At 38.5% G+C, this 27,163-nt stretch overlaps 1 protein-coding gene across 1 annotated transcript in view; it reads right to left on the bottom strand.

The window, feature by feature from the left end:
• Positions 1-27,163, bottom strand: part of NEB (nebulin) — a 208,494-nt gene that overhangs the window by 138,872 nt on the left and 42,459 nt on the right. The window contains exons 28-50 of the mRNA XM_077767832.1: positions 26,818-26,916; positions 25,940-26,044; positions 25,745-25,852; positions 23,753-24,064; positions 23,446-23,652; positions 21,046-21,150; positions 20,266-20,373; positions 18,152-18,463; positions 16,790-16,996; positions 14,896-15,000; positions 13,296-13,403; positions 11,870-12,181; positions 11,089-11,295; positions 10,523-10,627; positions 10,262-10,369; positions 9,302-9,613; positions 7,965-8,171; positions 6,302-6,406; positions 5,118-5,225; positions 3,296-3,607; positions 2,949-3,155; positions 2,164-2,268; positions 1,086-1,193 (exon numbers count right to left, since the gene is read on the bottom strand). Of these exons, the coding sequence (XP_077623958.1) occupies positions 1,086-1,193; positions 2,164-2,268; positions 2,949-3,155; positions 3,296-3,607; positions 5,118-5,225; positions 6,302-6,406; positions 7,965-8,171; positions 9,302-9,613; positions 10,262-10,369; positions 10,523-10,627; positions 11,089-11,295; positions 11,870-12,181; positions 13,296-13,403; positions 14,896-15,000; positions 16,790-16,996; positions 18,152-18,463; positions 20,266-20,373; positions 21,046-21,150; positions 23,446-23,652; positions 23,753-24,064; positions 25,745-25,852; positions 25,940-26,044; positions 26,818-26,916 (3,972 nt within the window). The remainder of the gene's footprint in view (positions 1-1,085; positions 1,194-2,163; positions 2,269-2,948; positions 3,156-3,295; positions 3,608-5,117; positions 5,226-6,301; positions 6,407-7,964; positions 8,172-9,301; positions 9,614-10,261; positions 10,370-10,522; positions 10,628-11,088; positions 11,296-11,869; positions 12,182-13,295; positions 13,404-14,895; positions 15,001-16,789; positions 16,997-18,151; positions 18,464-20,265; positions 20,374-21,045; positions 21,151-23,445; positions 23,653-23,752; positions 24,065-25,744; positions 25,853-25,939; positions 26,045-26,817; positions 26,917-27,163) is intronic.

Below are 27,163 nucleotides of genomic sequence, written 5' to 3'. Positions count from 1 at the left end.
TCATTATTGCTGTAAATTCCTCAGTATATTGATTCATTTTAATAAGGAATTGACCTGCAAGCCCATAAGTGAGTGATAATAAATCATCTAATTAATTTCTAACATTTCTGGAATGCCACAAATTAACTGACTTAAAGAGAATCCCTGGGTGTTACATGTAAGTGATAAATCACTAAATTCTACATCTGAAACTAGTTGTACCATATATGGTAACTAACTAGAATTTATATAAAAACTTAAAAAAATTAACAGAATCTGCCCTTGTATTCTTAGAATTCATGGTACTGTCTTTAGACATTCTTTCTCCAACCCAAATCCTGGTTTTGTGTTAAAGATTTTAAGAGGTAGTGCTTCCCTCTGAAATTCCAAAGTACTCTGAAGTTTTTGAAGTTAATTCTTGGAATTAACAAAATGACATGTTTATCTATATGCAGAATATCTAGGACAAATATTTGTAAAAATTTAATTAGTCAATAGGAGTTACACCTAGTTTACTTACCAAATTAACTACCCTTTTCAATCTTAACCAAAAGTTGCCTTGGAGAACAAATATCCAATAGGAAGTTAAGCCCTCTTGACCTTAAACCTAAATTCTTGAACCTTCCTGAATTTTCTATGCCCCAAGCTAATTTATTATAATTATGTACATGGAAGAATGGGTTAAATAAAATAACTGTCAGCTAAGTTTTTAAATATGTGCATATGAAAATTTATCAACATCAGGTTGCTGAGTCTGATTTATTAACTGGCACTTTGGATTTGTCTAAAATAGACAAATAGAAAACAGGAAATTGTTTTCAGGTAAGCAGGGGGAAACTGAAATCTCTGGTTTCTTTGTAATGTCTAGAAACATAGCATCTGAAGATAATAGATCTTACAGGTCCTCTGCCTCAACCTCTATTCAAGAAGCCCTTTCTTTGATACTGGATTGGTAAGAAAGAAAAGTGAATTGTTGATAAACAAAGAAGGTAGGAGAAGATGAAGGAATGGTATTACATTCTGAAAGATAAGGCCTATCTGTAAAACTAGTTACCAGCATTAAGATACTGGATTCAGATAACATAAAAACCAAACAAGTAACTTACATCGCTAACAATGTCCCTTGAAGCTTTGGCCATCTGCACAGAAATTGCATCAACTGGGAGATCATATCCTTTCTTCAAAGCTTCTTCCCATCCAAGTTTATAGAGTTTCTGGAAATTAAATAATTTAGCATTATTCAGTATATGTTAAAACCCCAATGGATTACTGGACAACAGTTTACCTAGAGAGGAGACATCAGATTTTATCATCTACCTTATCTCTAAAAATATGGATAAAAACAAATTAAGCTGTTTTTATGGAACACTGAGTTACTGTTATAAGATTTTCCTTCTATTTTCTGGCTCTGAGAATAGGCTCAGTTGTGAGATACACAGTACAACTTTAGAGTTGCTTTTCTATTCAGACATAATATGGGAATATTAAGTATATCAGGTACTTTCCTCCTGCTGTTAAGTACAGTCTAGGCTATCTGAACCACAGATATGAAAATAATTGGTAACTAAAAAAAGTCAGGTAACAAAATTTTGATTATCTAAGTGATAAAAGTAATAAATGCTGAAATGCTTTTTATGAGGCAAAATAAATGAATTAATCTTTATGCTGAAATTTATTGAATGGATACAAGTGGGTTAAAACTAGACAATAATAAAAACAGTTGTAAGTTATCCAGATCTTTGTATGTATTCAACACAGGGACTGTGTGGAAAGCTTCCCATGGAAATTTCTCATTTGGTCCTCACAGCAATTTAATGTCATAAGCATTATTATGGCCCCAATTTTAGGGATGAGGAAACTACGGCTTAGACCCAATGTTATGTAATTCATAAAAGCCAAACCCAAACTAGGTCTGATCCAATTGTTTTTCTTTCGACAATTATTTATTGTTTCCTACTCTGTGCCAAGGACAATGAGTACTGAGATAAATCAAAGAGGCACAGAGCCTACCTTCACGGAGCCTAAGAGGCACAGCTAAAGCCCTTCCTTTTAACCACCATATTTTGTAGCATCTCTAGCTAGTCAGTTTGAGTCATTCATTTCCATTGCATTTACATCAGTTATTTACCATTACATCATTTAATAAGTTTAATTAGTTTTAAGCCAAATTTTATTTAACTTTACCTGGCTATACATAGCTTGATTCTGCTTGGCTTGTAAAATATCTGGTGTATCTGGCATCACATGAATCTTGGTTTTATCTTTGTTCCAGTCAATGGTATATAAGTGCTAGGAAGTTAGGGGGAAAAAAAGACATTTGAAATTTGAATAGCTTTTTAGGATCAACAGGAAAGAAAACAACTTAACAGCATTTGAATGCACTCAATTTGAATTAGATTAAATTTAGTAACTAAAGTAGCTTATGATTCAGTAAAGACACCAAAACCAAACTCAGATTTTTCAAAAATAATAGTGTAGGTATTTTCTATCTTCTAGAATGGATTGAAAATTCTTCATAATAATTTAATCAAACAAATGATTTGTAACTCAATTAGAAGGTCATGGGAAATGGGGCACCTGGGTGGCACAGTCAGTTAAGTGTCCACCTCTTGATTTCAGCTCAGGTCCTGATTTCAGTTGTCAGACTGAGCCCTACATCAGGCCCTGTACTGGATGTGGAGCCTGCTTAAGACACTCTCACTCTCTCTCTGCCCTCTCCACTTGTGCTCATTTGCTCAATCACCCCCATCCCCTCCTCAAAAATAAAAAGGGGGGGGGGATAAAAGTAAGAAGTAGGCAGAAGAAAGTTATGTAGGGACATGCTCTAGAACTGTTTGTCACTGCCCAGAAGTGGTGGACTCCAACTAAATTTCTCCAACAAGGGCCAGAAGTTGCTAGCCCTGCCTTGCTGGGAGCTGTATAGAAGGACAGCTGCATGGAAGGAGCTGAATAGAAGGGTGGTTGTCTACCTTGTTCATGGTATGTGCATTCTGCTTGGCAAGAACCATGTCCATAGAGTCATTCAGCTTCTTGAACTGGAAGTTGCTAGGATGCTGGCGGTATTTCTGATCGCTGGCATATTCAGTCGCTTTCTTGGCCTTCTCCACTTCTAGGGAACCAGCTGGACTCCAACCAAGTCCTTTGTACCACTCATTGTAGTCCTGCTTGTATTCATTCTAGAAAGAAAAGAGACAAATTCTACTTTACCTTATCAATTACTTTACCTTTATCAGTTTAGACACAAAAGTATAGAGGACTGTGATCTCCATTCCTATGCTAGGAATCCATCCATCACCCAGAAGGAAGAGAGACTTACATCACTCTGTATGCGATTCATGTTCCTGGTCAGCTCAATGCTCATGGCGTCTGGAAGAAGGACGTACTTGTGAATCAAGTGCTTGTAGTTGGTGTTGGTGATGTTGGCTTGGGCATCCTTGGCAGCCGTGACACTGAGCATGTCAGCAGGAGTATGATAACTGGTCTTTGTCTTCTCATAGTTTTTCTTGTACTCCCGGTCAGACTGCATCTTAGCCACTTCCATGGAATGGACTAATTTGGGATCATCCTCAAGACTACGGAAACCAACCATTTTCCCCCTTTCCTTTTCATAATTGTATTTGTATTTATACTGTGAAAAAATTAGGATATTTGTTTCAGCAATTCTTTTGACTAGAAGCATAATATTGTCGATATTCTGCATTTCATAAAAAGTGAGACTTGCATAGAATTCTAGTTTATAAAACACATTTTCCCCATTTATTTGTGTAACTTGATATTCAAGAACTATATACTGTGAGGTAGATTACAAAGTTATTATTATTGTCCCCGTGTTATAGATGAGTAAGTTGAGACCCAGAAAAGTGACTGACTTGCTAAGGTCACTAAGTTTTAGAACCCAGACCTTGTGATGATATACTACACTGACTTCCACACACACACTGTTGTTAATGTTAAGGATATCTTCAGTAGGTGGTAAGAGTATAGCAAATGAGTGACAAAAGCAGAATGTTCTAAGCAGTTTAATGAAATCATCCAGCCAGTTTTTTACTGTTGACAATAAGCTTAGTTACGAGATGTCATTTCAGAGTAGTTTTATAGAGCTCCTTTTCCCTTAAGACTGGCACAATAGGGAAGAAGTTTTACTATTTATCACTCAACCTCTCTACAGAGGAGGATCCTGATACACGGAAAGCTTTTATCCTGCCTATCTCTTGTGAGTTTGAGTGTACAAGTTAGGGGTTAGGAGCTCAGGGAGCCAAATTACTCCAGCATAATAGAGGGAAAAGAATTTGGAGATTTTAGGACAATGTAATAGTGGCATCAGGATGGACGGGTAGGAAAGATGAAGAACACATATGGAAAATGAGAGAGAAAGTGTCATTGTGGGGGTGGCTAAGGGAAGACTGCTCTGAAATGTGCTCTTCTCATTACCCCCAAATCACTCAGCGCTCACTGTGAGTATATTTCTTGTGGAAACAACCTAATGAAAGAACTGAGTTTCACACAGGTGATATGGTGATGGTGTGTTGGCACACCAGCTGTCTGGGGGGAAAAAGGCTTCATCTGCAGTGTTTGTCAATTTCTGTGGTGTAAATACTCCTACCATGGCTGATGTCAAGCTACCAAGAATTTAACAACTGGCTTGCAAAATTCCTGATTATTTAATAATCAGCTGTCATGGGTGCAAAATATCAGCACCTAGTATACTACCTAATGAGACATCCTGTTAGGAGGACAGTTCCTAAGAGGCAGTAAGCAAAAACAACCCAAGTCTTTCAGCAGGAAAGCTTGGTGAAGATCTTTGGATTTCTACAGGCTACAGCCTAGGGGATGGAGTTCAAAGAAAATTCACCTAAATCTCATAAGCCAGGGAGCACAAAGATGTGAGGTCATAATGTGGTTAGGGTTCTGGTTTGGTTTTTTTGTTTGTTTGTTTTTGTTTTTTCGGAAACACCAGAGACAACAAAACAGCAAACCTAAGAAACACTCATTGTATAAAAGGCCATTGTTAGCAGGCATGCTTTGTTCCCCCCATATTTTATCCGTGGAGTGTTTGTAAAACTCAGCCCTTATTATTTTGGTAAATTAGAAGAAAACAACAACAACCCAGCCAGGTGAGTGCTTTCCTGCAGACTTACATCACTTGCAATATCTCTTGAGGCTTTGGCAGCTTTGATAGGAATTGCATCAGTTCTGAGATCATAGCCTTTCTTTTTAGATTCTTCCAAAGAAAGTTTGTAGAGTTTCTGTAAAGAGAGGCAAGGGAATAATTTTCTTCTAAACAGAAAAGCCTAGGCTTATTTTGTTTTATTTTATTTATTTATTTTTTTTACAAATAGTTTATTGTCAAATTAGTTTAAGCCTGGGATTATTTTAAAAGGGTAAACACTAGCACTGTGGCATCATTTTTATTTTTGAGCAGAATGCTTCATTGGTGGTTCAATGGCTAAATGTTCTTAACAAATAACAAAATTGTGTTTGAAAAAAGTCTACTACAAACCCAAACATATCTTCAAGAAACCACTAGAAAAAGGAAGCTAATGATCTCTTGGGTTGTAAATACGCTTTTTAAAAATGCAAAAGCCCAGCAGATTCTAATTGTATGTTTTTATCAATTAAAAGTCAAGGAAAGACTATGAAACCACCATACTCTTACATCAGAAGAAAACTTCACTGTTTTGCAATTAACACTTTTATTTATGTAATTGTGTGGATTTTACAACCCAAAAAGGAGTCATCAACCCCAAATCCTTATGGAATTCAAAGAGAAGAAAACACTGGTAGGATTGGGGATTTCCTAGCAACTATGGTTAGGTTGAGAAAGAAAGGGAAATAAAACACCTACACATTTTCTAAAACTAAGTGTTGAACATTCCTTGTTATAAAGCTTGCTCCAAACCCTTCAAAATGTTCATCTTCTCTTTCCATTTAACATTTCTCGAGACCCCTGCCCCCTCCTTTAGGACCATCTCAAAAGCTTGGTAGAGAGAGAGACTCCAGGAACCAGGCCCCAGGATTTTCACTTCCTTTTTCTCTTCTGGGGGTGGGGGTGGGGGCAAGCCCTTCTCTTCCTGCCAGGCCTCTTAGTTTGAGAAGGAGTACCCGGCCTCAAACAAAATCCAACTGCCCTTCCGATTCCTAACTGCTGGGCCAAGTCCCATTGATAGGCCTGCTCCAACTCTTAGCAAGGCAAGATTAGAAAGAAAGATTCTCATTTGTGGATTCCAACTCTTATTTTCAAAACATTTCTTCTCATAGTTGAGACATTACTTAGTTAATTTGTTTATACTAGCTCAAATAAACCAGGGGGAATTATACTTACATCACTCATATTAATTGCATTTGCCTTTGCCAAAATAATCTGGGGGATATCGGGCATAATGTGGACTTTGGTCTTATCAGCCTCCCATGCTTGTTTGTAGAGATGCTGGAAAGTTAAAAAAATTTAAAAAAAAGGAAGTTAGTATTTAAACATCTTTAAATGTGCTCACTTAACATATGTATATATACACATATCGATATTTCATGTATTTTTACTAACTAGCTCTTATTTTTTTAATGGAAAATATACTCATTCAAACAAGACAGTGGAGATTATATAAGATGGAAAGTAAAATGATGCCAAGGTGAGAATCATAGAAATAGCAAATGCTGTACAGAGAGCTATCTTAGTGGTCCTCAGTTGAATCCTTTTGTTGCAGAGTTGAGGAAATTATGGCCCAGAGAAGCAGTGCACCTTCCCTAAAGACACACAGCAGGTCTGGGCCATAATTTCTGCAGCTTTTTAAGAAGAGGATGAGGATTCTCATCTTGGCATCATTATTCTGAAGTGATTTAAATCATTACTACTGAAAATGAAATGAAAGATTTATGTGAGCTTGTGATAGCTTAAATACTAAATCTTAAAAAGGGCAAGGAGATTTGTGCCTTGTGTTTTAGGTAAGTCCCTATCAAAGACACTGGTCATCTTGACAAATCAGTTTTCTTTCTCAGAAGACTCCAAGGGATTGACTCAGAGACAGCATAATACAGTTCTCTCTAGTGCAAGCAGGACCATAATTTTCTGCAATTGTTTAATGTTGAAGTCCAAATATTTTTCCCTTTCTTTTGCCAATCAACGGCATTTGAAATCATGATGCATTCCAATGCTGTTGCAATTATTTTATTATTTGTAACTTAAAAAGAGAAGTACAAGGTTGATGTGCTCGTTGGTCCTGGTATTTATTATGGCTAATAAACTTTAAAACATACAGTAAGCTTTTTCTAAAGGGTAGAATAATTAATGATCCAAGGAACGGCAGATAGAGAACAACTGCTCTCATGTTTTGCTCACAGAAGGTCACGGCTCTGAATGCCGCTACAGCCACATAATCTGAGTCTTCAATTCCACTGAAGCAGCTAGGAAACAGGGTGGGCTGCAATACCCAGCTGTTATCAGGCAACAATCTACCGGTTCAGCGTCATGAACTTCTACTCAACCTCATCTTAGACAAACAAGACTTTGTTACAAAATGTGCATGGAAAGAGACAATTCATATTTATTTTGTTATGTCTGTGGGGAAGAGTGGTTCACTAAACATTTGGGGGGGACCATGATTTAGGACTCATTTCTATCTTTTTTTAAACTATAAGTTCCCTTCCTTAAAAAAATTTTTTTTAATGTTTACTTATTTTTGAGAGAGAACACAAGCAGGGGAGGGGCAGACAGAAAGGGAGACAATGAATCTGAAACAGGCTCCAGGCTCTGAGCTGTCAGCACAGCGCCTGACTCAGGGCTCAAACTCACGAACCTCAGATCATGACCTGAGCTGAAGTGTGACGCTTATCCACCTGAGCCTCCCAGGGGCCCCAACCACAAGTCCCTTTTGCAAAGTTGAATAAACATTGTGATGCCCTGAAACCATTAGCAAAACCCATAGGTCAAATGTAAGAATGCCTGGCTTTTTCCCGGTGCTTAGGAAATATCACATTACTGAAAGACTTACTTCATTCATAATTTTTGCATTATTCTGGGCCAAAACCATGTTCATTGAGTCCATCAAAGTGGAATACTTCAAAGTGTCTGGGTGCTGGCGGTACTTCTTTTCACTGATAATCTCCATGGCTTTCTTGTTTTTCTCAGCCTCCAGGGAGCCCAGAGGGAGCCATCCAATGCCCTTCATGAAGTCAACATAGTCAGCTTTGTACTGATTCTGCAAAAGAGCAAAGGTTCATGGATGAGAAGAAGCCCAAACTGCCAAGAACCATGACTGAGTGTTCAATATTCCGTAAGTGTCCAACTAATAGTGTATCAAATTTCAAATCTTTTCTGCCCCTAAATGGTATCTTTTTCATATTTTCTTACATGAGAAATTAAAAACAAGCAGTAATATCCTTGTGATTTTCCTCAATGCCCTCATTACAGAAAAAAATGCTAAGAAATACCAATTAGATTCACTATCACATGACTATTCTCTCAAGAAAAGTAACTATGCTGGCTCAACTTTCTTACAAAAATTCCCAAGTTCCCTTGGTTGACAGAGGGTCACTGGGACCCTGGTTCTCTCTTTCACTATAAGTTTTGCTCACCACCAATGTTACAACTCTCTTAGGTATACCAGAAACCTTACGGGTACTCTGTGCAAATTTTTTGTTTTTCCCCACTCAATTCTGATATTTGCCTCTGCAACTCTACCATGGTTGGTTTTATATGAGAAAAATATATACCCCACCCCCAGCAATTAATAGTTCAGCTCTTAGATTCTCCAAGAGAAATATATGCGAGGCGTGGCCTGCCTTTGGTTTGTAATTTAAATTCCCTCCTCACAGCCACAAAATAAATGGCTTAACACTGAATTCTGTTCCTCACATGCATTCCAGTAGTTGCCTCAGGCCTCACCTCCTCAATGTTTCATCAGCAAGTAATACAAGCAATTGCAAAGTTGGAAGTAGTGGAATGAAAGTTGATTAGAAGGAAGGAGAGCTATCAAGTCATCCTACTTTCTGTCTTTCCTCTTACTCTTGTATCAGGAGCCATTTATGCTTCTGATTCTCTTTGCTAGACATGCTTCCTTCAGCATGTTTTCTGCAACAAAATTTCATTTGCAATTGCTGGATTGAGCATTCAACAATCCTCACAGCAAGAATGGTAGAAAATAAGACTTTAGTTTCTAGAATTTACCCTCTTTTGTTAAAAGAAATAAATTCAATCTAAGGTAAAAAAAAAATTTGGTGGGAAATTACACATGAATTTCTTTCAGGATTTTCATAATGATTTAGGGTCATTAATGATTCACTTATTATCCAGAGTCAATGTTCTACAAATGATGTGGCTGTCACGTACATCACTTTGAATCTGCATCATATTTTTGGCCAATTCAAAGCCCATGGCGTCCGGAAGCATGTTGTAGTTATGGATCACATTTCTGTAGTTGGCATTGGTGGCCACTTCCTGAGACTTCTTGGCTGCCACCACACTTAACATGTCCACTGGGGTGTGGAAGGACGTCTTAGATTTCTCATATGCCTTCTTATACTCCCGGTCAGACTGCATCTTGGCCACCTGCATGAAGTGCACCAGCTTGGGGTCGTCCTCTAGGCTCCGGAAGCCAATGTGTTTCCCTTTGGTTTGTTCATAGGCTTGCTTGTATTTGTACTGTGGATGGGAAAGAAAGCATGATGATGAAGTTAGTGAAGGAAAGAGAACAAAATGTAATTCATTAGATGCCATGAGTTTTGTCATAGGTGTATGGTTTTAGAGCTACTATACAATTAGAGAGAAGCTCACAGGGGCTGGGAACAAATTCTTTTTACTTCAAATTTCTTGCCAGACTTGATTCCACAGAAAGAAAATGATCTCAGAGTTAATCAAGGAGATGTATAAATAAGTTGTTTTATTTAAAGGGTGCTTTAGAGAGGTTTTCTCACTCAGGTGTCTAATCAGAAAAGGCTACAGGCACAATTTCTCCTGGTGCATCTTTAATTCAGGAAAGAGCAAGATCATGGGTCTCTTGGGTAAAATGTGTAGTCTGCATCCCTACATTCGCCCAGAATTGCCTGTAAATAACCTGAATACTCTAAGAGCAACTTGTCTTAACATGACCCAGTTACTTTTTACATCAAATAATGAACAAATGATTAGAGGGTCCTTGGACTGGGTAAAGAAAAGTGTCTTGTGTGTTTCTTGGATTATGATCCCACCAACACTAGGTAGGGTTGACTGCAACTATTGAATATGCACACGAACTTGGCTTATTTGTGCCTCATTTACTGAGTCTAATGAAAGTCCAGTGGAAGTACTTACATCGCTGGCAATGTCTCTACAGGCTTTTGCAGCCTTTATTGGAATGGCATCAGGCCTCAGGTCATATCCTTTCTTCTTCTCTTCTTCCCAGTCAGCTTTGTACAGTTTCTAAATGATGAAACAGAGTAACACCAGCAGCTTGTTATTTGGGATAGAATGGGAATCCTGATTTGAAGCGGTTGGTGTGTAAAAGAGAGGCATTCCACAAATATTAGTTCCCTCCATCCTTCTCACCCACTCTGTGGTTGTTAATCTACTTACATCACTCATGGTGATTTGGTTCATTCTGGAAAGTAAGATGTCTGGAGTGTCTGGCATGACATGAATGGTGGTCTTGTCTTTGTTCCACTTTTCAGTGTAGAGCCTCTGCAATGAGACCAAGCACATGATTGTAGAGCAATACGAGTTTGTAACACGGAGAAAGAGACTCACTTCTCTGTGACAGAAGAGATTAAATCTGATATTGGGAAATGGATAAAACAGCAAGAAGATGGGGTGATGAGACTGAACACACAATGAAGGAAAAAAAAAACTATCAAACAAGGGAGCCTCCTTCCCTAAACAACACATGCCATGTTTGCCCAACCTCACACTACATGGAGTTCTTCAGTTTTGTCACACCCTCTGTGTAGTGCACACAGATAGTCCGAGGATCCGTGTATGTGAGAGCTCTCTAGACGTGATGAACATTACAGAATTCCTCCTCCAGCACCACCAAGACCATCACAAAGAATAAAAATGCTGACGAAGATTATAGAGGTACCGCCAGGCTCCATGACTTGAGTGCTATGAGGATTCTCAGAATAACCCAGCAGTTGGGCTCTTACCTTATCCATATTCAGTTTGTTACTTTTGTTAAGTGCTTGTTCCATTGTGTCCATGGCATAGGTAAACTTCAGCTTCTCAGGGTGCTGGCGATACTTCTTCTCACTAAGTATATCTCCGGCTTTCTTGGCCTTCTCCACCTCCAGTGACTCTATGGGGACCCAGCCGATCCCTTTCATCCAGTTGGTGAAGTCGGATTTGTATAGATTCTTTACAACGAAAAAGGAAATTTTCATCAGAAACAGTCAGGGCTTGAGTTTCTTGGCTAGATGATTTACTCATTATCAAAAAGAAAAAAAAAAAGAGGGAAAAGAGAATAACCTGCTTTTTATTCCCTATCATCTTTTGGAAAAAAACAAATTACAAAGTGATTGACATCATGGTAGTTTTGAATGGGAAAATCTGAACAGTAATTCCTTTTTAAACTTAACTTTCTTGGAGGAAAAGGTAAAAGCATTTTACACTGGAAAAGATAGTATATTGCACCCATTTGAACCTCTTAGCTTTTCACAGAATACATCATATATTGTGTCTGACACACACACACACACACACACACACACACACACACACACACACAGTAACTAAAACAAAAATGTTAAAGCTATATATAGTTCGCATGAGTGAAATTCTAAAACTCCAAATTCTAGAAAGGATCCCTAATTATAATGAGTCCAACTAGGTTTAAGATGAAGTAAATGGAATTGCCAATTTCTTGTTTGTCCCTCCCACCAGCTAGAAATGGATAACTAATTCTATGCTCACGTGTTAACTGTTACATACATCGCTTTGGATCTGCATTGCATTCCTGGAGTGCTCCACATTCAAGGCATCAGGCAGCAGAGTGTAGCTGTGGAAGGGCTGTTTGTAGTTCATGTTGGTAACAGCCTCCTGAGATTTCTTGGCTGCGGTCACACTGAACATGTCCAAGGGTGTGTGATACCTGGTCTTGCTGGCTTCATAGCCCTTTTTGTACTCACGATCTGACTGCATTTTGGCTACATTCATGTAATGAACCAGTTTAGGATCATCCTGAAGACTGAGAAATCCAATTTGCCTGCCCTTGGCTTTCTCATAAGCCTCCTTATACTTGAACTATATTAAAAAGAAAGGCAGAGAGAAGTTTGATGGGGTCAATTATAGGAAATAGTAAAGCATTACATTGAATTTATATAACAAAGTAAGCAACAGTCAAATTTGTTTTGAATCCAGGTAATATCTAAGTTTTTTAGTATTTTTAAATAAATAACTAGGAAAGTATTTCTAATGGAAGGTCTTGAGATTTCCTTTGGGGATAATTAAGAATGGGGTAATTTGTGGTTTACATCAAGATTATTCATAATTAGATTCTTTGAGTATTCTCGGAGGTTCCTGAAAAGTTTTGTAAGGATTTGGTATATATTTTTTTATAATCGTTTCCAAAGAAACCTGCATTACTTTATAAAGTACTTGGGTAATCCTGAGTAAATTCAGTTCCAAATGAATTATTACTCTACAAAGGTATATCAATTCATATAGAAAATATAACTTAATTTGTAAAAAGTAATTAATTAAGTAGGTAAGTAATGAAAATCCTCTCATTTGATCTATAATTCTTCCTGGTTTATCAGATTAAAAAAAAGTTTTAATGTGTATTTATTTTTGAGAGAGAGACAGAATGAGGAAAGGGGAGGGGCAAAGAGAGAGGAAGACACAGAATCTCTAACAGGCTCCAGGCTCTGAACTGTCAGCACAGAGCCTGATGCGGGGTTCAAATCCACAGACCATGAGATCATGACCTGAGCCAAAGGTGGACCCTTTACCGACTAAGCCACCCAGACACCCCTATATTTTATCAGATTCTTTCCTTGTCAAAATTATATTGTTAAAAATTGTATTGTTTTAAAATACTTGGGAGACTTTGATTTAGTGACATTTTAGTATGCCAAGGTTTTTTCTTGAAAAAAATTCAAATAAAAAGCAGTTTCCAAATTCGTAACAATAATACCAATGAGAGTAACAAACATTTCACAGTTTAAAAAATTTTCTTCTTTGTATTGAATTTCTAAAGATTTTAAAGTGACATGATATAAAAAAATCACTGGCACTTGGGATGTTAGGAAATATTTTAATACTATTTTATTTCCTAATATAGCTTATATGGCTTCATATACAATGTAAAGATTTTTAAAATATAGAGAAGAGCTTTCTACCTTCAGATTAGACTTACATCACTAGCAATATTCCTTGAACTTTTTGCAGCAACAATTGGAATGGCATCTGGTCTCAAATCATAGCCCTTAGCAAGAGTTTTCTTCCAGTCTGCTTTATAATGAGACTTGAAAAAAAGGAAAGAGCATCTTATTATTTTATTATTATTCTTGAATATATGTCTATATTTTCAAACTTTCCTATAATAAGCATATAATACTTTATTTTTTTGAAATGAAGCAATTTAAACTTATAGAAAGATATGAACACTAAAATAAAAAATTCAGATGTAGTACCACCCAGATTTAAGTAATGCTTACGTCTTTTTAATGTTTTATTTATTTCTGAGAGATAGAGACAGTATGAGCAGAGGAGGGTCAGAGACAGAGGGAGATACAGAATCTGAATCAGGCTCCAGGCTCTGAGCTAGTGGTTAGCGCAGGGCCCAAACCCACAAACTGTGAGATCATGACCTGAGCCGAAGTCGGATGCTCAACCAACTGAGCCACCCAGGTGCCCCAGTAACGTTTAAATATTACTTACAAAAGCAGGGAAATTTTTAAATAAGCCAAAACCATAGAAATTAGTACCAAAAAACTTTATTTGGAGATAAAAGAGAGCCTAGAATGTTAGGAAGAATGACTTAAGTCATCTTTTAAGAAATGAACGATTTTATCCAGGTTTGATTATGTTTCTAAATTAGAAATGTTTTCTAAATGTTTTCTAAAAAAATTTAAAACTTTTTTTTAAAGCAAAAGGAAACAACTCTTAATAGTGAATTTACACATTACCAATTATGAATCTAGACTACCCAAGAGGCTAGTTACATGCAAAAAAAAGTTTCTAAAGAAAATTAAAATAAACTTTTATACAAGTTTTAATGATTGAAACAAAAATTATACAAATACTTGTCCTTATTACAGGCTATTCATTACTGTACTTTCTAATCTTGTGTATCTCATTTTGATTCACTTTTTAAAAAATGGAATACACCTTACTAGATTGATTTTATAACCCACTAATGAGTCATAGCCCACAGTTTAGAAAAGCTTGTATTAAATCAAATTTTATGGTGGCTTCTAGTCTCATATTCTATGATAAGGGTTCAATCTATAAGCTGTTGATTCAAAAATTGGCCCCCATACATGGAGTGCAAGGCAAGCCTGAACAAAGAGAGAGACCACTGGAGATTGGTAGGTGACAGGTTTAATAAGCAAGGCAACTTATATACAAGGCTTGTCATGGGCATCCATGAGACCATCAGATCTCCTCAGCTGCCCACCACAATCTTTAAAATGTATACAGAGGCCTTAACTGGGGTTAGTCACACATGCCAGTCAGATGGTCTCAATAACATATTGCTCTATTAAGGCTGCATCCTTGAAAATGTCTCCCATGGTGGGAATGGTGGGCAGAATGTACATTCCAAGGACAAAGGAGGGGGTGAGGGGCCTCTGGGTTAACCAGCCATCATGTCTTTTCAATGACTTTGCAAGAGAGACTCAAAAGGTCCATACTTAGTTTGCTCCCCTTAAAATTCTTACTGCTATAATTATACAGAACTGTAAAGAGGAAGCCCATGTTAGCGATATTAGACTGGCAACTGGCCAAATACTCACATCACTCATGTTGAAGGCATTGACCTTGGCTTGAATAAACTGAGGCAATTCAGGGTCCATAGTGTACTTATGCTTCCGCTTTTCTCCCTCTATTTTGTAGTTCAACTGAAAACAAAGGAGGCAGCATGCAAACGTCATTAGCTGACAAAATTTAAGTTTCATCAAGCACACACTCATTTAAAAAGGATGGTTATTATTGGTGTTTTGCCGTATCTAAGTCAAATACCTGTACTATCATATGGCAAGGTGTTAGTACACATACCCATTTGCTTATTCCACCAATATTTACTGGACAGCACGAATGGGCTAGGTAGGCAGATAGGTTTCTGGATGTAAATTGTTGAAAAAGGCAGACATGTTTTTCTGAAGGTTATAGTGCAGTAGAGGAGACAGAATAAAAATGTAAACTGTAGGAGCCAGAGTTTGTGATGCATTGTAAATAGAATCACTTTAGGAAAGAAACAAGGGTGGTCAGCAAAGGCTGTCTAAGGAAGTGACATTTATGCCCAGACTTGAAGAAAGGGGAGGGAGGGGTCCAGGCCAAAGCAGAGCTCTCAAGTCTGCAAAGGACACAGGGCACAGCTAGTGTGAGGGCCTGAAGGCAACCTGCATCACAGGGGGCCTGGCAGATTTCAACAAGACGGGGAGCAGGGCCACAGAGCTGAGGGTCTTTTCAGCCAAGATAACAAGTTTAGATGTTCAAGGAGAAGTTACTAAAAGGGCTGAAGTATAAGAGGGATGTGATTTATATTTTAAGATAGTTCTGGTTGTCATGCGTGACCCCAGGCAGGAAGTCCAGACACCACACAGGTGTCCATGAGGGATATGGAAGCCCAAATTAGGACTGCGGGCAGCTGAAAGACAAGTGTTCTACAGGACGCTGGGAGGGATTTAGGAGGCTAGCTCAGCAGATGTATTGATGGAGGGATCACACAGGGAGGCATCAGTAATGACATCCAGGTTTCTGGCTTGAATAACTGGGTAGATGTTGATGGCATTTATTCGAATGGGAAAGACAATTAGTGAGTGTGCAGTGCTCCCATCTCACTGGAAAAACACGGTGAGAAGGGGCACCTCAGTCAGTACAAAAGAAATCAGAAGAATCTATACATTGATTACCACTAAAATAGAATTAATTTCAAAATATCTGCAGTAATGTGAGAGCAGGGACCGGCCTGAGAAAATCCACGGATAATCCTCAGATCTGAGCCAAGCAAAGTATTCCCCACCTTCTAATATGTGGGGCTAAGAATACACATCTTTGCTTATTACTTACTGTTCTCTTTCTGGTGGAGGCATTTTAACAGAACTTGAAATTATCAAATGAGATGAAGCACTGAGCATTTTGATTAGGCTCTAAGAAGAAGGGTCCAGATAGACCTGGGCTCAGAAAGGAGACTCAGCTGACTCTGAAAGTAAACTGCTTACCTCCTCCCCAGAGGCCTCTCTCGGGATTGCTTTACAGAACACAGAGCTCTTATGCAAGAGGCTTAGGACATTGTGTCTTCTCCCCGTGTAGCCAGGTAGAACGGTTGCAACTCAGAGCAATAAGTAAGTAGCTTGTTGCAACAAGTAAGTAGCTCGGTTTACAATTCACATGGAATCACAGATGGTAACAGTAATCATTTTATTTCATTTCATGTGTATAATGATAGGGGTCTGTTTATAAATAGCACAGATTCTCTACATTTGGGAAATGAAGCAAATCTGGAAAATCCTTCTCCCCTCCCTGTTTTATGCTCAAGTTCTAAGTTGTTTCAAAAGTAAAACCTTCTTATTACATCCTGAAAGCAGTTGATTCACTAACACAGATGCACCTTCAGGTGCTGGATTAAGTAGGATGGTGGAGTGGGTGTTATTCATGGACAAACCCTTTTGGAGGGAAACCACTTACATCACTTAGCTGCTTTGTGTTCTTCTGAGCCAAAACCATGCCCATGGAATCAGGCACACTTGTGAACTTGATGGTATCTGGATGCTGTCGATACTTCCTCTCATTTAAAGCATCACCTGCTTTCTTGACCTTCTCAACCTCTAGAGAACCAAGAGGGATCCATCCAATGCCTTTGAAGAAGTTGTTATACTCATCTTTATATACATTCTGTAAGAGAATAATCTCATATGAGGAGATATCCAACAGAATACTCAAGAGATGTCTCTGAAATCTGCAATTCTACCCAAAGGAAATGAATAGCAACACTTTCAGTATGCTCAGGTCTATAGAGAAGCTTCTCACTAGGTCTGCCGCCGAGCTTCTTACCCAGAATTTGGGAATAAGAAAAGGCAGTCTCTTGTTAAAGTGCATTATACAATACAGAGGGAATCTAGGCCACATATTTCCATGGGTAATACTAAAAAAAAAATGGTCTCTTTTGACAATAAATTGGGCTTTCTTTTTTATTTCACTGAAAATCTCACCACATTGAATTTCACCCATACTGTCCACCTAGGCTATTCCTGATCTCAGCTGGGGAGACACACCTTCATTGAGCAACTATAAATGAACACCATATCTTCCTTTATAGAGGAGGATTCTTACAGAAATCTGGTTCCTGCAGAAGGAAATGCCCTGAATATTAAATACTGTCCCCATGCAGCTCACCATGAATCATGCTGCAATCACAAAGGCTTCCTGCTTCATTTTAGGTGACTCATTACATAGATTAACATGCAGGAGAGTGTGACTTTTAGTTAAAAAAAGAAAAAAACTTTCCTGGGTTCAGAAAGAATAGAGAATACTATTTTGCATTATATATATCACCACTGAAGCAGAAACCATTTTCTCTTGTTGAGAATCAAGGTGGTTTATATACTTAGTGGAACACAGTTGTACCTTTGATCCATAATGAAGACGATGTCAATGACTACAATAGGAACACAGAAAGCCAGCAAAAACAGCTGGTCTACCATGCATTTGTTAGTCTTTCAGTAATGTTTATTATGTATATAATAATATATAAAATATAGTATTTTTTTTCCTTTTGAGAGAGTGAGAGAGAGAGAGAGAGAGAGAGAGAGAGAATCCCAAGCAGTCTCCATGCCCACCGTGGAGCTGGACTTGGGATTCCATCTCATGACTGTGAGATCATGACTGAGCCAAAATCAAGAGTTGGACACTTAGCTGACTGAGCCACCCAGGTGCCCCAAAAAATGCACTTTTCAAATATCACTGTATTGCAAAGTCTACTAAAATGGGTGGAAATGATTATCCCTCAAGTACCAACATTTCTGGGTCTGTTATCTTATACATACTCACATCACTCTGAATTTGATTCACATTCCTGGTATGCTCGAGGCTCATGGCATCGGGTAGGTATGTGTAATGATGTATCGGCTGTTTGTAGTTGACGTTGGTGACAACATCCTGGGCCATCTTTGCAGCAGTAATACTAACCATGTCCCCAGGGGTATGGTAGCTGGTTTTGGTGTTCTCATAGTTCTTCTTGTATTCACGATCTGACTGCAACTTTGCCACATTCATATAATGGACCAGCTTGGGATCATCCTGGAGGCTTCTAAAACCCACCTGCTTTCCCTTTGACTTCTCATAAGCTTCCTTGTATTTATACTGCAAAGGCAAAATTTGGTTAGCAAAGTCCTAGGCATTGATAGCATTAGGTGTAGCAAGTATATTCACATACAAAGGCACTTAGAACATTATGACTTTCTGGAAGATTGTACAAGAAGTACAAACCATACCCACCCATCTCCATTCGCCCCCAGAAAGTTCAGAGTGAAAACATTTATTTCCAACACTGCTGGCTTATAAGTGGGTAGCATGACCAATTCAGGCTCCATTTCTTTCTTTGCTATAAATCCTACAAATGCATTTGCATGTAGAACTTTACTTAAAGTCAATTGAATTTTCATGCTTAATATAAACAATACACCTTCCAAATATATGGCCAATACCTCTTGGTTTCCTGGGGATGTGAATTTTCTCAAGCCAATATGTTATCACCATCATAGAATGTTATCATACACTATAGAATATTAGAAATTGAGAAAACCTTCCATTTGCTGTTCCCACTGGCCGAGTGATATGTATGCAACAGATGCAGAAGAAACTCTAAAGGATTCCATGTGCAAGATCACACTCAGTATTTCTCGGGGTGTGGGGTGGAAAACAGCACTGTGTTGTCTCAGGCCGACTGAATGAAGTTAAAGTAAAAGCCCTCTTCTTTCTAGGTGGCATCAATTTAGATGCTTGGGCAGGGAGCTGGGCCTTCCCCACCCATTTTTTCAGCAGCTACCTTCCAGGCTCACTGCTGAAGCAGCTGCAGAGGAATTAAAGAACTGCAGTAAAGGCAGGGATGGCTGTGAGCTTCCCCATCAGTTAAGACCTAACCACAAAGGCTCTGCAGCCCATGGTGCATCACTGTTGGAACTGGTGATGGCGTGTAGACTGAGTCTACTGTATGTAACAGGTCAAAACCTCAATTTTTAGGTAAGAGAACGCAAATCCACCTAAACTCTACAGATCCCCTGCTCTCGCCACGTAGGCACTGATTTATAAACCAGAGTTTAGCAGGCAATAGGATTATCAAGACATTTCTAGGCATGTTAGATAAAGCTCTGTGCAAGCTGTAAAATAAAAAAAAAAGACAATGTCATATTTTAGACTTTCACTTTGTCTTTAAACTAGAAATTTATTTCATAGCAGTGTGCAAATCTTTGAGGAACACATTTTCAGTGGCATCCCTACAAGGAAAGCTGTAGAATTCTTACACCGCTAGCTCCCAGGTGGTCTGTACCCATGGGTGGTTTCTTTCTTCTCTTTTCCTAAACCATGACTGTAGCCTCCAAAATAGTAAGTGACCGTGAAGTCTACAGGGCATGCTTGCTTTTTGAAATTTTTGATTTTCAATGACGGGAAGAAGTTAAGTGTATCTTTTCCTATTACAGATGAAATGGGCATCAATTTGCATAAACCAAAATTATATTCTAGAAAGATGGGCCTTTTTACCATTTGGTTTATAAAATCTTTACATTTTATATAACACCTTTCCAATCTTCTTAATACAATTATGATGCAGGCAGTCATCTGAATTTAATATGTTAGTGTCAGTTAGGGTGTTCTCCCTGAAAATAAACGTGGGCTGTCAGGGAAATGTGTCAGTAAAGGTAATTTGGGCTAGAATTGGGGAGAAAGTGGCTGTCAGATTTATGACAGCTCTACCAAGTGGGGTCAACTGAAAAGAATCACAGAGTGTTGAAAAAGTGACAGGTTTTCAAAACAATATTTTGTGGAGAATGTGCATGTCACTAATTCAACATATTGTTTTCAGTGTGGTATCATTTAGACAAGCACACATTTGATTACTATTTAAAAAGGCAATCAGCCACATTTCACCTATAATTTTTACTCACATCACTGGCAATGTTTCTGGAAGCTTTGGCTGCAGCGATGGGAATAGCGTCACCCAGCACATTGTTGCCCTTGGCTATTAAATCATGCCAGTCCCGTTTATAACAGACCTGGGATACAAAAGGAAAAAGGATGTCAGCATGCTGCTTATTAAGCAACGAAAGGGATTCCTCAATTACTGGGATTGTTTTGTTCTTTTCCAGCTATAAAAGATAAAGGAATCTCCAGTAGTATATTCTGTGTTAGGAAGTCACATTAGCAAAATGTCACACTTTGTGTAGCATGAAATTATAGGACTCTGCATCAATTATTCACCCAGACCTGGTCTGGCTACCTACTGAAGTGGAACACTGAGAAACTGGAGTGGATTTAGAATAAAGATTCTGGAAACCAGGGTATGTGTGGACCAAATGGAGAAAAGGAAGTTGGCTCGTCTTATGAAAGAAAGATCAAGGGAAGACCCAGGGGTTAACTTTAGAAATTTCAGTGTTACTGTAATAAAAGGATTTAATTTATTCTGCAAGGTAATAACTTTGTCTGCTTGTAAGACCAGGAGGAACAGATGCTGGACTCTATGGATGGGAAAATGGGTGCATCCTTTCCAGTTGTCCTGCCCTTGAAAAGGGTGACTCAAGAGGCAGAGAGCCATCATCAGGAGATAGGCTTCATACAGGGCATGTGGGAAATTGACCTAAATAATTATCAAGACCCCATTCTACTCTAAAATTCTATTATTTTACCATTAGGCCTGGATTTCACACACCAACAAGAACCCTACTTACATCACTTATATTGTAAGCATTGCACTTGGCCTGGAGAAACTGAGGAAGATCAGGACTCATAGTGTATTTATGCTTCACGTCTTCTCCTTTAGCTTTGTATAAGACCTGCAACACACAATCACAAAAATAAAATGCATTACAGATAGCACAAAAAGCCTTTAGTTGCACACTTAATTTAATTGCACACTTAGCACAGTCCACCACTATTTCTATTATTAAAAATCATGAACGGTATTTTCCTATTTAAAAAAAAAACCTCAAATATTTTGTCATCTTTAGAAACATCCCAAAACTTTGTGCATTAAAATAGAAAGAAAACTAGGAAACAGGAATCTTTGACTGAGATGAATAGAAAACAATAGGGTTTCACATTTGAACTTATGAATAAACAAGATTCACCAAAGCCAGAAACGTTCAGTGTTTGCTAGTGGAGTTAACAGTTCTTAAGGATTTAGAAAATGGCAGTTAGAATGAGTCTCTCACTTCTGCTAAAAACTTTCCAATTATAATTGCAGCAATAAAACCATATAGTGATGTCTTCATAACATGAAGGCACTTAATCACAAACCCAGCATACTCAAAAGGTTTACCATTTCATATTTACCCTATTTTATTCTTTTGCAGATGTCTGCAAGACATCTAAGTGCATGGTATAGAACCTGTATTGTATCCTCCTCTTGGTAATAGAAAAGAAATTGCCTACTTTCTAAAATTAAAACCCTACTGAAATCACAAGTAGATTTCCAATCTCTTGCCTGTCATTATTCATATAAATCTCTAGGCACATCTATGTGGAATATCACATATAAAGTGGTATGCATTTATCATCAATAAAGTCTAAAGTGGCTGATACCAGGGTGCCTGGGTGGCTCAGTTGGTTAAGCACCCGACTTTGGCTCAGGTCAAGATCAGGTTCAGTGGGTTCGAGCCCTGCCTCGGGCTCTGTGCTGACAGCTAGTTCAGAGCCTGGAGCCTGTTTCAGATTCTGTGTCTCCCTCTCACTCTGACCCTCCTCTGTTCACGCTGTCTCTCTCTCAGAAATAAAATATTATATTAAAAAAATTTAGAGTGGCTGATACCATTTGAAGCTTCAAACTCTAAATAATTCCTTCCAAAAACCCAAGAGGTATCTTTACTTCCGCGCTGCCTTTAGAAACCATAGCTATGCTTTCACAGCATTCACAGAACCTCATCAGTTTTACCTTCTACACATATCCTTTCCTGTTGCTACTGCTTTAGTTGAAGTCCAAATGAGCCTTCTGTTAGATTTCTGCCATAGATTTTAAGCCATTTCCTTACCTCCAAACTCTCCCCTCACCAATGCAATCTCAGCACTTGTCAGATCTATCTTTTAGAACACAGAACTGATAATGCAACTCCAAGGATTAAAATTTTCAGTACTTCCCATTACCTACCCCACAATGTCCAGAACATAAATTAGGACACAAGACCCTCAATGATGAGATAATAATCCCAAGCCCTTCATTGTCCTTCTACTCATTACCTCTTGACAGTCATTCTGTTTTCTCTTTTGCCAAGAATGCACGCTTTCCTTATTTGCTAGGGAAGCCCTGGCCGGTAGTTATCTCTTCCCCTGTATTTATTTGGCACATATCTCTCCTGTAGCATCCACCTCTGGGTAGGACAATGCTCTGGTTTTATCCATGCCATTTTATACTCCTATCTCATAACCTTGTCATATCCTATATCTGACTAATTCTCGTCTGTGTCACCTTTATACCATCAGCATATAATACAGTGCCTGGCACAAGGAACGTGTTCAAAAACATTCATTCAATGAATTAATAAATGAATGCTTTTGATGTCCTTTTAATTCTTCTAATTTTTCTTTAGATCTCACTGTAGCCAGATCATATACATCGTTCGTGGAGAGGCAGACAAACAACATGCTAATCTCTAAGACATAAGTTTTTGAAAGCCTCTATAATATTTGTATGTGATGAATTCTGAGAAGCAAAACCATACACCCATGTGAATTATTTCCCTGTGTTAGTATTTTATACACGAAAAGCAAATATAAGTAACTTAATGTAGAATTGAATATGATGAATTTGCCAAAGTGTCTGGGACTTAAACTTAAGTTTTGTGTGTGTGTGTGTGTGTGTACGCAGACACATATGTAGTCCTACAGTAGAACTTTGTCATCATGACAAATTTATCCAATAACAGTATTTCAAAGGCAGCTCAAGAGGAAGTTTTAAAAAGGAAATAATAGAAGAAAAAAAATATTGATGCCCAAACTAAAAAAAAAATTTAATTATTATTTTTAAATTAAATTAAATAAAAATTATTGGCTTAGATGAATAAAAAATCTGAGCTGCTATTTATTTTGTTAAAGCCTCTTTCCATTCTTTGCCCCCTCTCTTTCATTGTACTTACATCACTGATTTGCTTTGTGTTCTGTTTTGCCTGGACCATAACTGGGGAGTCCACAATGCTGGTAAATTTGAGGGTGTCTGGATGTTGTCTGTACTTCTTTTCATTCAAGGCATCACCCGCCTTCTTAACTTTTTCTATGTCCAGACTGCCAATAGGTATCCAGCCTATGCCTTTCATCCAGGTGTTATAGTCTTCCTTGTAGGCATTCTATGGCACAGGGAAAGAAGAGGAGTCAGTACCCCCGAGTGGTGGGTTCTCACACAGATTCTGACCTCAGAGGGGGACTGTCTGGTGAAGTGTCACTTACATCACTCTGTATGTGCATCATGTTTTTAGACAACTCCAGGTCCATGGCGTCAGGCAGGTAGGTGTAATGATGGAGCGAATGCTTGTAATTGACATTGCTGGCAACGTCCTGAGCCTTCTTTGCTGCCACAACATTGAACATATCATGTGGCGTGTTGTATTTCGTCTTTGTCTTTTCATAGTCTTTTTTATACTCCCGGTCTGACTGGATCTTGGCCACATTCATATAATGAACCAGTTTAGGGTCATCTTGGAGACTTTGGAAGCCAACCATTTTTCCTTTGGCTTTTTCATAATCTTTTTTGTACTGAACCTATTAGAAACAAAAGCAGGTATATTTTAAAATGTAGTTATGAATATTTTACTGAACAATGAGACCATGATTTAAAGCAATGGAGCTCCCCAGAAACTACTTCAATAACCAAACGGTTAGATACGCATTTGTATACAGTTTGAAATGTAGCCTGGTAAAATGAAAATGTTATATAGAGCCCATTTGATTGTCTGTAGCTGCTTCTGCCATCTGAGAGAGGTTGGGATGGGGGTATTACCACAATTCATGTCAGTGACAAGGTAGAATTATAGTAGCAGTAGAATTTTTTTTTTTAACANGGGGTACGTGTGCTCCTATGCATCAGCATTTCTATATCCCTTGGGTAAATTCCTAGCAGAGTAGCAGTAGAATTTTAATGAGTCTTTGGGGGCATCTGGTGGCTCAGTCGGTTAAGCCTCCAACTTCGGCTCAAGTCATGATCTCACGGTTCGTGGGCTCGAGCCCCACATAGGGTTCTGTGCTGACAGCTAGCTCAGAGCCTGGTGCCTGCTTCAGATTCTGTATCTCCTTCTCTCTTTGACCCTCCCCTCCCTCTCTCCCTCCCTCCTTCCCTCTCTCTCAGAAATAAATTTAAAAAACATTAAAAATTAAAAAAAAAAAAGAATTTTAATGAGTCTTTGGATATGGAAAGAGAGATCCAGAACCAGTTGTATGTAAATACAAATCGGCTCTGAATAATCAGGTGAGAAGAAGTGAACTTGCTTGGGGAGATCTGGGAAGAAGCATGGGAAACTAAAGCAGAGATGTGAAGGAAGGCTTGTGTGTGTGTTGGGCTGGGGAGTAGCTGGAGGAGAATGCCCACAGAGAAAGGGGAAGGATAAGAAGTTTTGGATGGCAGAGCTTTTAGGATACAGATATTTATTTTTCAGCTGTAAGTTATTTACATTGGTGCAAAGTGAACTTCATTTCAATCAGTGAGGTTGTGCTTGGGAAACCAAAGGAGGGGGCTGTGTTCCGTCTCTGGATCATGCAGACCGGAAAGGGAAGTGAATCTATGGGAGGGGAGTCCAGGTGAGCCAGAGCAAAACCATCATGTGCAAGCCAGGAGCCGGAGGTGATGAAAAGACAATCAACCTCAGATTATCTGCAGCAACCAGAATGGGAGGGTAGCCACTAGTTCTAGGTCAACTGATAGGGACTTGAGTCAATTTGATTTAAATCTCAAAGAGGAAAGTAACTAGTTCACAGCTGGGTCAAAGTAAGATACAGGAAAGAAAAAGACTAACAAGATTCCTCACTTTCATGGAAACTAATCGTTAGTATGAAATTTGGGGCCAATTCATCCATCTCTGGAAGCAAAGAAGTAAAAAGAAGTAAGGGAAAGAGGGAATTGATATAAATTAAGGAAGTTTTGAGATAAAAATCTTACTACCAGGAGGCTATTATAATTTAGAGAATGAGTGACTTGTTTATTTCCACAAGAGAAATAATGTGAGTTTGTGTAGCAATATGGATGACACCTTTAACTTAGGGTGTTTGATGAGAACTGGTCAGTAAAATCCAAACCCCCAGGAGAACTCATCTATTTAGGGAATTTCCCCTCAATAGTTTTCAGAACTCGCTTCCAGTTAGGGACAGCAGACGTGGTGCCTTCAGGGTAATAAGTCCACCTCTCCCACACTTCCTGCGTACACACAGGTGACCACCAGCTGGACTTACGTCACTTGCCGCCTGCCTGGCAGCCTTGGCAGCTCTGATGGGAATTGCATCCGATCTCAGGTCATATCCCTTCTTGCTCAAATCTTTCAAGTCTGTTTTGTACATACTCTGAAAGAAAAAAGTCATTTGAATGCAATTCAGGCCACATTTAGAAAAGACTTCACATGTGATCAGCAGCTGACTTCATATGCACACCTCACTGATGTTGTAGGCATTAACTTTAGCCTGGATGAACTGGGGCAGGTCTGCTGGCAGACTGTATTTGTGAAGAATTTCTTCTCCTTTGGCTTTGTAGGCAACCTGAAAGAGGGGAAAAAATGCATAAACAAAGAAAGTAGGGAAGAGGACTTAAATGATACAGGAAGATAATTTCAGAGCGATCACACTGCACAGAAGTGCTTTTTATGAAAGACATTCCCTGTGTCACTCCCACATTCACCTGCAAAGATCTGTGGGCTTCAAGGTCTCATATACAATGCACAGGGTCCTACGTGGTACCTGTTTGGCCCTGGGAAAGGTCCTTACATATGCCTTAGGAACCTCTGGATTTCGATAGGGGCACCTCATGGAAGTTAGCCCGGGGAAGTGACCTAATAAAAATGTTAACCTGCAGACACTTTCGTTAGCACAGAAGAGGAAAACTGGGTAGGATACACAAACCATCTATATCATATCTGTGGGTGACTGACAGGACTTAGGGGTAGCTTATATGATTTCTGTCTTAGCTCTGACTTACAACGTAACTCCTCCATAAGGTATATTGCCTATATTCATTTTCCTGGTCTTTTCCAGAAATAGGCTTATAGTCTTTCTTGTCGTCAAGAGAAGACCCTCTTACCTTCTCCTTGGACAGCAATGTTAAATGGCTGAAAGGACAGTCAGCCCAGTATACATAATACTCTAAAGATATGAATTAGGTATGCTTTATTAATGAAAAGCTGGGAGAATTACAATTGCTCACATAACTGAGTCTCTTCAGATTGCATAAAAACTACAGGTAATCAGTATAGTAGGAACACAAATGTACTTGTACTAAATAACATTTATTAAATATGGGTAGGATTAACACTTACATCACTTCTCTGAGCCTGGTTGATTTTAGACTGTACTATAATCGGAGCATCTTCAATCGAGGTAAACTTGAGAGTGTCTGGATGTTGGCGGTATTTTTTCTGTTTGATGAATTTAAAAAAGAAAACCAATAATGTTACCTTCACTGAAGGCTAATATATAAAAAAATCTCTGAAATATACTTTGAAGGGACGGGGACTTTTCTTGGTTTTAAAATGTAAAAATACTAGCTTCATGGTTGGCTTGGGGGAAAAGATAAATACAATACAAAAGCCAGTGTTTTAAAAATTGGCTTAATTTTGGATTGTCTGGGGCAACACAGACCAATGCAACTTTCAGGAACCAGAC

The sequence above is a fragment of the Crocuta crocuta genome, unplaced genomic scaffold, assembly GCF_008692635.1.
Source record: "Crocuta crocuta isolate KB4526 unplaced genomic scaffold, BGI_CrCroc_1.0 scaffold154, whole genome shotgun sequence".
Classification (NCBI taxonomy): domain Eukaryota; kingdom Metazoa; phylum Chordata; class Mammalia; order Carnivora; family Hyaenidae; genus Crocuta; species Crocuta crocuta.
The sequence above is the reverse complement of the archived record's forward strand: the minus strand, read 5'-3'. Positions and strand labels throughout refer to the sequence as shown.